Here is an 8961-nt window from a genome sequence, read left to right as displayed (position 1 = left end):
CCGCCTTCCCGAACTCCTCTGAGCTACAAGGCAGCAGGAAGCATGTCCAAAGCTTCTAGGCCATCCCAGCTGGGCTGAAGTGCTGCCTGTGCTGCCTACCTTCCGTGTTCTCGCTCTCTCAATCTCTCTCTCTCGGCTTTGATTGCATTTCAAGTTTTATTCATTTATATATTTATTTAAAAATATTTCATTTATTGGGGTGCCTGGGTGGCTCAGTGGGTTAAAGTCTCTGCCTTCGGCTCAGGTCATGGTCCCAGGGTCCTGGGATCAAGCCCCGCATTGGGCTCTCTGCTCAGCGGGGAGCCTGCTTCCTCCTCTCTCTCTGCCTGCCTCTCTGCCTACTTGTGATCTCTCTCTCTCTGTCAAATAAATAAATAAATAATCTTTAAAAAATTTTTATTTATTCATTTGAGAGAGCACGTAAGTGCAGAAGAGGGAGAGGTGGAGGGAAAGGCAGAAGTAGACGCCCCGCTGAGCAGGGAGCCAGACAGAGGGCTCTGGGCCCCATCCCAGGACCTGGAGATCATGACCCTGAGCAGAAGGCAGCCGCTTAATCATCTGAGGCACCCAGGCCCTCCGCATTTCAGGTTTTAGTCTGCTCAGGTGTCTTTCTCAGAACTGGGGTGTGGGTTCCTCGAAAGCAGAGGGATGGCCCAGTTGTGGGGTGTCCCTGGGTCCTGGCATCGTGCCCAGCACACAGTGAATGCAGATACCTGTGGTTAAGTTGAACTCCACGTGGGTGAAGGCTGTGTGGGTGGTGGTGGGGAGAGACTGGCTGTGATCTCATTCAGAGCTGGGAACCTTGGGCGACTCCCTGGCATGTCAGGGCCCCTTGGATGCAAATCTTGGGGGTAACCAGTGTTTACTGGGAGAGCAGGAAATCCAGTAGTACTGGGGGAAGGAGGAAGGCAGAGACAGAGAGGGCTGGGTATTTGTCCTGCCCCAGCGGAGACAGAGAGGGCTGGGTATTTGTCCTGCCCCAGCGGACTCCAGCTCAGAGTGGGGCGGTTGGGATCTGTGGGCTTCTCCTTCCACATCGGTGCTTTCCAGAGCTGTCACACGCTGAGGTCGTCCCCCAATCCCCGACTTGGGGGACGGACCAGCATCTGGGGCGCGAGGAGGCCGACTTGAGGCTGGATTCACAAGGTATGGGGATGAGGGGGGTGTGGGGGCAGGGTAGGCAGAGCTGGGGGGACAGAGACCAACTTCTGGAAGGGCAGGTCTCCCTTCCTTCCAGTGTGTTTGTGTATTGGGGGAAAGACTACCCCACCCCCGGGAGGTAGGTAAACGATGATGGCCCCCATTTTTCCAGCCCCCTCCACCCCCGGGTTGGGGGAAGGGCAGGCTGAGTCGCCGAGGACTGAGAGGCCTCTAGCGGCCACCGTGAGAAGCAGGCGAGGGCGGGGAGGGGCGTGAGGGCACTTCCTGCCAGGGCCTGGGGCTGCCTGGTTTTGCAAAGGAAGTTCTGCCCGGGCCGGAGGGGCGGAGGCAGGAAGTGGGCCGGAGGCTAGTGCAAGGGCGCGGCCAGTAGGTGCTGAGGGGCCTTGGAGGGGCGGATGGGGGAAAGAGGCGCGGAGGTCAAGGAGACCGAGCGCCGGGCCCACCGTCTCCCCCAAAGACCTTGACGCCTCCGCCAGCCTGCCCTTCGCGACACCTCAGCCAAAGTTCTTCCGTTTGGCTCTGAACTTGGCTTCCCAGGAACCCGCCCCGCCCCCACGCCCCGCTCGGGCCCGCCGCAGCCCCTCCCCTCTACCCGGGGACAGAGGCCACACCCCTCCCGCCTGCAAATACCTTCCCAGTGCCTCCCCTAGGGACGCAGCCCAGCTTTACTTTACAGCTAATACTAGCGAGCCCTCCGCGTGCTGGCATTTAATCAACTCTGCAAAGAGGGCATTTCTCCATTTTGCAGGTCAGGTAACAGGCGACGAGACGTAGAATAATTAAACAGTACAGCGGTGTGCTCAGGTCCACTTACCACTGTGCGCCCACCTCACACTTGCACACTTGAAGCCTGGGGGGGGGGCAGGGCAGCCCCTCCCTCCACATCCCTGGAGGGTGTGGCCTGAGGACAACCCCCATCCCCCCACCACCCCCCGGTTCAACGTCCCCCCAGTGACCACAGAGGCTGGATGGGGGTCTTGCGTTTTTAGTTCTTGTCACACTGTGGGGCTCTCAGTCACAGAGAAGGCACTTAAATGGGAAGGTCACCTGATTCTGGCCAACCTTTTCCTCCCTCCCACCCCCAGCTCTCTGGGGCTGAAGGGCAATGATATCTCCATTGGACACCCCCCTTGGCACTGGTATGTGGGTCCCCTTAACCGTTAAGCCCTGGGGAGAGCCCAAGGCCTTGATCTCCAGACTCAGCATTTTGGGGAAGGGGTTCCAGATAAAGAAGTCAGAGCTTCTGAAGGCAGAATGTCTTGGGAGCTGCCCCCAGCCAGCAGGGGGTGTGGGGGGGAAGAGCACAACAGGGGTGAGTTGGCACAGGGGGGACGGCGACAGCTTGGCCAGGCTTCCTGGAGACCCCCCAAACCCCCCAAGAAGGGTCCCACCTCCTACAGCTCCCCTAAAGGCACCAGTGAAGTATGGAGTGGGTGGGGGAGGGCACCAATGAGATGCAGAGACCCCCACGCACACAGCTGGTGGGCCTAGCACAGCCTTGGGCACAGAGAATGTGCTGATGTGTTTTCAATGAATGAATAATTGGAGCAAAGAGGGTGTGAGGGGCAGAAGACAGGGCTTGGGGCCCCTTGGCCCAGACTGTTTCATTCAGAAAATAGCAGTTTAAAAAATGTAAAAATCCTTTCCCTCCCTCCCCACAATTTATGGGTCCAGGAAAGGGGTGAAGGACTGGGGAGGTCTCTGCACCCTGGCCCTTCCCTCTCCCCTTCCCCTAGAAATCTATATACACATATACATATTTATATGGCACCACAAACGGGTCCTGCCTCTGCCCCCAACACCAGGGCTGGGGTGGTGGCCCCAGGGCCTTGGGATGGTTAAGGCAGATGTGAGAGGTCAGGGCTTGGTGTGGGAAGCAGCTTTCAGCTGCTGCTGGGCCTAGAGAAGCTGGACTCTGGGGTCCCGCAGGACACACCCCATTCCCTTCACCAAATGATAACAGATCTCCCCTCCCCACCCTCCTAGGAGGCAGAGATGGGTGGGGGCTGTACCAGTCCCAAGGGAGGAGGTGGGGAGGCTGATTCCTCGCCCCTTCCAGCCTTGACTGCAGCCATCTGGAGACTGTCCCAGGCCAGAGCCGACCCGATCACGGCCCTGGGAAAACAGGGCAGGGCAAAAAGGGTTCTATGCAAGGAAGGCACTTGGTGTCCACCATTCCCAGGCTGGGGGTCCAAGGCATGGGGCAGCAGGAAGCCTGCCCCTCCCCCAAGTAGAACCAGAAAGGGCCAAGGGGCCCTATTTGGCAGCAAAGAAACATGGCAGCAAAGAGAGGGAGAGGGAGGGGAGTGCCCTACAGGGCCCCACAGGTCCCCCAAGGAGGAGGAGGAGGTTCTAAGGCACTGACACAGGGACCCAGAGGTTCATTGCTCTTGGTGCAGCCTGGCCGGGCAGGCGGGGAGGACCCACTTCCCCATGCCGCTGAAGGCTGAAGTGGGCCACCGCTGCTGGGTTTTTGTAAGGACAAGTCCACGAGGGAGGGGTGTGGGCCTTGGTCAGGGGCCGGTCATGGCCCCAGGGCACCTCACTAGCTGCCTGGCCGTGGCTGCCTGAGCACTGAGTACACGTCATCCACACGGCTGAGCTGCTCGAAGAAGGGCAGAAGGTCGTGGAGCTCCGTGTCGCTCATGTTGTCAAACCAGGAGGCCACCGGTACCTGGGCAGAGGGATGCGCAGTGCTGAGGAGAGCAGGTGGCTCCGGGCACAGGATGTCCAGACCAGCCCTGAGCACTCACTGTTTGGCGGGCCACCCCCAGGGGAGCCCCTGACTCAAGATTTTCAAACATTCCTGACAGCAACCCACCGTGAATTCCGTTTACCTATACGATACACTGCCGGTTTTATAAAGTAGTACTTACCCTTCCCGGGTGCAAAGCCCTCCAATATTTTCTATTCTCTTTTGTTTTTTTTTTAAAACTCCAACTAGGACCCACTACATTGTTTCTGGGACCCAAGACTAGGTCACAACTGGTGATTTTCAGAAGCTGAAACTGCTCCAGAACGCAGAAGCCCCCCCGCCGCGGGCACCCCCTCCAAGCAAGTGGATGGAATGATCAGTAAGGTCCGAAAAGCTGCAGCGGCAGTGGGTATGTGTTATGGGGGAGGCACAGGTCCCCGAGGGCAGGAAGCACAGATGACCAGGAGGGCATTAGGCCCCAGACACCACCCAGCACAGCAGTAGGGAGGCCAAGGAAGCCCCTGCGGCTGGACCCTCTTCTTGGCTCTCGGTCCCCCAACCTGGTCCTGCCCAGTACTCACGGCGTTGTCTGGATGGAAGACGTAGGAGGCGGGTGAGTTGTCCAGGATGAGCACCCGTCGCAGGTCTCGGCCCAGCCGGCTCAGGTCCTTCACGTAATTCCCCCGATGGAAAACGCAGGACTCACGAAACAGCCGAGCCCGGAAGGCCCCCCACTTGTCCAGCAGATCGGCTACTGGGTCTGCGTACTATAGAGTGGAACACGGGTCATCCAGGCCCAAAGGGGACCCAATGGTCCACCCGACTGCAGGCTGGAGGTGGAGGGGAAGCGGGTGGCCCCAGGAGCCCTTCGGAGGGGTTGGGGGGGGGCCTCACCTTGGCAAGGCTGGCGGTGAACAGCACGCACTCAAAGAGCTCGCCCATTCGCTGCAGGAACTCATCCACGTGGGGCCTCTTCAGCACGTAGACCTAGGGGGTGGGCCGGTGAGGGGACTGCTGGCCCGCAGGCAGGGCGTGGGGTGGGGGTGGGGTGGGGGTGGTGGTGCCCGGCTGAGGACAGGGAGGGAACAGAGCAAGGAACACAGGAGGGAGGCTGGTCCCAGGGCCCACGGGCTCCACTTGGCTAGCACCTGTCCTTCCAGAAGAGGATCAAAATGAACCTCCAACTTCTAGCTTCAGGTCCTACCTCGCGGGGAATCACTAATTCCCAGTCTTTGCCCCACCATGGCCTTAGGCAAACGAAGGGGCCTGAGGGCGGCCCCCTCACCCCGAGGCAGCAGGGCACCGGCCCCCGAGCCAAGTAATGGAGAACAGGCTGGACAGTACACAGCCTATCCTGAATTACTTGAACTGGGTCCCGGGCAAGGGGGGCAAGGGGGCGCCGAGGAGGAGCCCCACTCCCTACAGGCCTTGGAGTCGGGCCAAGTCCCCGAGGGTCTGTATCATCCTGGGCGCAAGTCTCACACCCTCTGGACCCTTATGTTCCACCTCTAGCCAAGTCCCACCTGGGGTCCTCAGAACTGATGAGAGGAGCCTGGGGTCTGGAAGGCAGGTGCCAAGCCCGCCGCCTCCCCCCACACCCAGCCCCTCACCTGGTGGACCACCCCATCAATCTCCACAGGGATGATGAAGTCGGCGTTGTTCACTGGCTGTGGGGGGAAAAGGAGCTGCTGGGGCGGGGCCTGCAGAGACGACCCCAGCCCCCAGTCCAGGGCAGGCCCCCCTCAGAGACCCAGGGAGCTGAGGGCTGCTGGGCAGGGCCCACCTTGAAGGAGCTGTGCACCAGGGTCTCGTCCAAGTCGATGACCACACAGATCTTGTCCACATCCTGGGCCTTGGCTTCTGGGAGCAGGTACTGTGCTGGGGTCTGCTGCAGGGATGGGTGAAGTAGTTGGGGGCGCCTCTCCTAAGGCCCCATCATTCTCCTACATGGGTCTTCCCTCCCTCAGCCCTCTATGCCAGGAGACACAGGAATGGTGGGGAGAGGCCACCTCCTTCCCAGCTTTGCCCACCCCCCCGCCCCCAACTGGGGCCTGGGGCAGGCTGCCTGGCTAGAGGCCTCACTTCCCCACCTGGGAAGCCAAGGGAGAGAAAAGCTTCCAATCTTATAGGGGAAATCCAGAGTTCCCTTGGCTGAGGGACCCTTGCCTGTGTGGCAATCTTAAGGGCATTCAGGGCCAGGCTGGGAAGGCCTGGTAGGGAGGGCACAGGGCTTGGGAGAGGGGCCCTCCCTACCTTATATGGCCTGCAGACAGGTCGTGAAAAGCCCCTTCCCTGAAACCCGCCCCAGCCTGAGCCCAGATTCCCACAACAGGCCACCACACACCTTGGGGACAGCTCCGTTCTCCTCCACCAGCAGGGGCGCCCCACTGTGCGCCGGCAGGGCCTCCCCATCGTCGCGGCAGACGCAGCAGAAAAGCGAGTGGAGAATGCCCCGGTTCCGGGGCTTCTGAGAAGCCGCTAACTTCTGGTCACCTGAAGCAGAGAGGCTCGAGGTGGGGGTGTGCACCCTAGCCCGCAGAATCGTGCATCCAGGCCCAGATGCAAACTCCTGACAGCCTGGACTCCAGGCCACCCCTCTGGTACCCACAGATCCTCCCAGTGTGATTACAAAGGCCCCCTCATCCGGCCGCGGGCTGGCTACTCTCCGTGGGCTTTCTCTTTTCTTAACCAAACTTCATCCCTCCTGTGGGATCAGCCCCATCGGGGATGCCTCCAGACACCCACCTTACCTGAGCAGCCCCTGCTCGCTGGGGTGCCTAACCGGGGAGGGTTGGGGCCTGGGGCCCTGCCGTCCACTCCCGCCCTGCTCCCATCCTTACCGCCCACGTGGGTCCAAAGTCCTCACTGAGGCTGGGCGCAGAGGCAGGGAGCGGGGGCCTGGAGCCAGTGTCCCGCGGCCAGCTGCCGGCCCCGCCTCCTCCGCCCTCGCCCCGCCCAGACCTCCGACCTAGAGCCCGGCATCCGCCGCCTGATTGACGGGCCCACCCTCCACCGCCCCTCTACCGGGCCCCCTGCCTTCGGGCGGAGCTAGGCCCTGGCCAGAGCTGGGCGAACCTGGAGGGGCTTCCTAGCCTCCGAGGTCAACACCGGCACAGGAAGGGGCAGACGCCCAGCCTAGACCCTCCAGCCCCGGGGGCCCGGCCAAGGCGGGCGGGCTGCACCGCTTACCCGGTCGGTGCGTGTGTGCACAGGCCCGGCGCCCAAGGGCCTGCAGCCGGGGCGCCTGGTGCTCAGCCCGATGCAAAGAACTCGCGGGTGCGCTAGGGACCCGTAGAAGTGGTTGCCCTATTCTTGCGCCTCTCAGGGGCTCAGTGCTTCCACGCGTGACGCGGAAGTTTGTTGGGATCATAGCTGTGTATTGGCGGGAGATCCTTCCAACCCTCCCCAGCCCGCTGTCACCTCGGCGCCCCCTCCGGCGACCCACCTAGACCGCGGCCCGGGTGGCCTGAAGGCGCCCTCTTCAACCCCCCATCTCTCAGCCTAATTGGCGCCAATAGGGGGGAGGGGGCGACTATCGGGCAACGCGCAATGCCAGTCAGAGAGACCCGGAAGGAACCCACTCTCTACCCCTGCCTCAGTTTCCCCATCTCGAGCACTCGGGAGCGCCCAAGTGGCTCCAGGCCCCGCCCCGCGTCTCCGAGCCTCGGCGAGTTCAAACTCTCTCCCCGCTCCCTCTCCGGATGGGAGTTCTGAGCTCCGCAGTGGCGGGCGCCCGGGGCGGCGGCGACGACTGTCCCAGGCTGGGTCTCAGCCCCTTCCTCCTCCCATCCCGCGGTGCCCCAGCCGCAGCCCCCTCCGCGCGGCCCCAGTACCTTTGCCCCGTAGCGGGCCCCGCGCCTCCTCCTTGGTGATCTGAGTAATGACGGCCGAGCTGTCCATGGGGCCGGGCGCGCTCCGCTCCGGCCGGACTCTGGCCCGGGCGCCCGGCCTCCCCCCCGGCTCGGGCCGGAATCGGGGCGCGGGGGGGAGGGGAGGGGTGGGAGGGAGGGATCCCCGCGAGCTTCGGAGGGGAGGGGAGCCAGGTTCTAAGGGGGAGGGGGAGGGAGGGGGCGCGGAGGAAACTTTGTTACAACATGGAGTTTCCTCCCCGCGAGGCGGATGCAAACATGGAACCCGGGCGCTGTTTCAAGGCTCCCCCTTAAAAGGGCAACGGCTTCGGCGTGACCTGGACTCTGCCGCGGCTTTCATCACCGCTGGGGCCGGCGCGGCTCGGCTCTGCTGACTGGGAGGCGGGCTCGGCCGGGTTCCTGCCGCGCTCCAGGGGGCGTCGCCTCTCTTCCTGCCACCCGCCCGCGGGGCCGAGCCTCTGCGGCTGCGTGGCAGGACCTGCTCCCGGCCCACCGTTCCAGACAGCCGAGCGCCCCGGGCCAGGGCCCGCCCCACCCGCCCCGAGCGCCCACGCCGGGGAGTGCCCGAGGGCGGCGCGGCTCCACCCCTGCTCTGTGCGAGGGCCACAGACTAGCCGCTTCGTGGTTTTCTCATCTGGGAAACGGGAATAACGCTCTCCGGTCTGCAAACTGGGTCTTCAGTACTTGCAGAGGCCGCCTCGCAGGAAAGTCCTGAGCAAGTGAAGGCTCCCTGCCGGCTCCAAAAGGCTGTGCAGATCCGCAAGATTGTGCTTTTGACCGGACTGTGACCGTCCACACCCACCGCAGTTTCGGGGCCAGGTGGCCCGGCACTGTAGGGCGTGAAAATTACAACTCCCTGCGCCGGAATGCCCCCTGCGAACCTCGCCCGGTGGCTCCATCGGGTACCCCGCGCGTCCGCGCCCACGGCAGGGTACCAAACCCCTAAGCGCCTCAGGGCCTTCGTGTGCGCTGTTCCCTCCTCCTGGAAAGCGCTTCCAGCCCCTTCACGGAGCCGATCCCACTGATCTCGACGGCACCCCACCTTCTCCAAGAGGCCTTCCTAGATCCTTCCTAGGATGTCCCCACGCCGTCCACGCTGTACTTGTTGGGGAGGGGGTTCACGCGGTTCCAGCACGCAGTGGGCGCTTAATTCCTACAGGCCCAATTTCTGACGGTGGAGGGGTCCACAAGCATTAGCTGTTTATACAGTGTGAAACACCCGTTCCACTTGGGGTG

At 62.5% G+C, this 8961-nt stretch overlaps 1 protein-coding gene across 2 annotated transcripts; it reads right to left on the bottom strand.

Moving 5' to 3' along the window:
* Positions 1-1854: 1854 nt before the first annotated feature.
* Positions 1855-8187, bottom strand: CTDSP1 (CTD small phosphatase 1). Of its 2 annotated transcripts, none has more exons than XM_047722114.1 (7): positions 7690-8187; positions 6201-6349; positions 5640-5741; positions 5467-5523; positions 4751-4843; positions 4438-4623; positions 1855-3835 (listed from the first exon to the last, which is right to left on the bottom strand). In XM_047722114.1, the coding sequence occupies exons 1-7, from the start codon at positions 7754-7756 to the stop codon at positions 3707-3709; spliced, it is 783 nt and encodes a 260-aa protein (XP_047578070.1). In that variant the 5' UTR covers positions 7757-8187; the 3' UTR covers positions 1855-3706. The 2 variants fall into 2 exon arrangements, with proteins under 2 accessions (XP_047578070.1, XP_047578067.1); XM_047722111.1 differs by having other exon boundaries at positions 5640-5744; positions 7690-8179.
* Positions 8188-8961: the final 774 nt, after the last annotated feature.

The sequence above is a fragment of the Lutra lutra genome, chromosome 3 (assembly GCF_902655055.1).
Source record: "Lutra lutra chromosome 3, mLutLut1.2, whole genome shotgun sequence".
In the NCBI taxonomy this organism is placed as follows: domain Eukaryota; kingdom Metazoa; phylum Chordata; class Mammalia; order Carnivora; family Mustelidae; genus Lutra; species Lutra lutra.
This window is presented reverse-complemented; position numbering and strand designations above follow the sequence as displayed.

Bases quoted from the DNA above. Each gene is read 5' to 3' on its own strand.
- CTDSP1 (XM_047722111.1), bottom strand. From the start codon at position 7,756: ATGGACAGCTCGGCCGTCATTACTCAGATCACCAAGGAGGAGGCGCGG. The intron at 5,524-5,639 runs GTGGGCCCTGCC...TTCCCCCCACAG, and splicing joins TGGTGCACAGCTCCTTCAAG to CCAGTGAACAACGCCGACTT. The intron at 4,624-4,750 runs GTGAGGCCCCCC...TCCACTCTATAG, and splicing joins TCACCGCCAGCCTTGCCAAG to TACGCAGACCCAGTAGCCGA.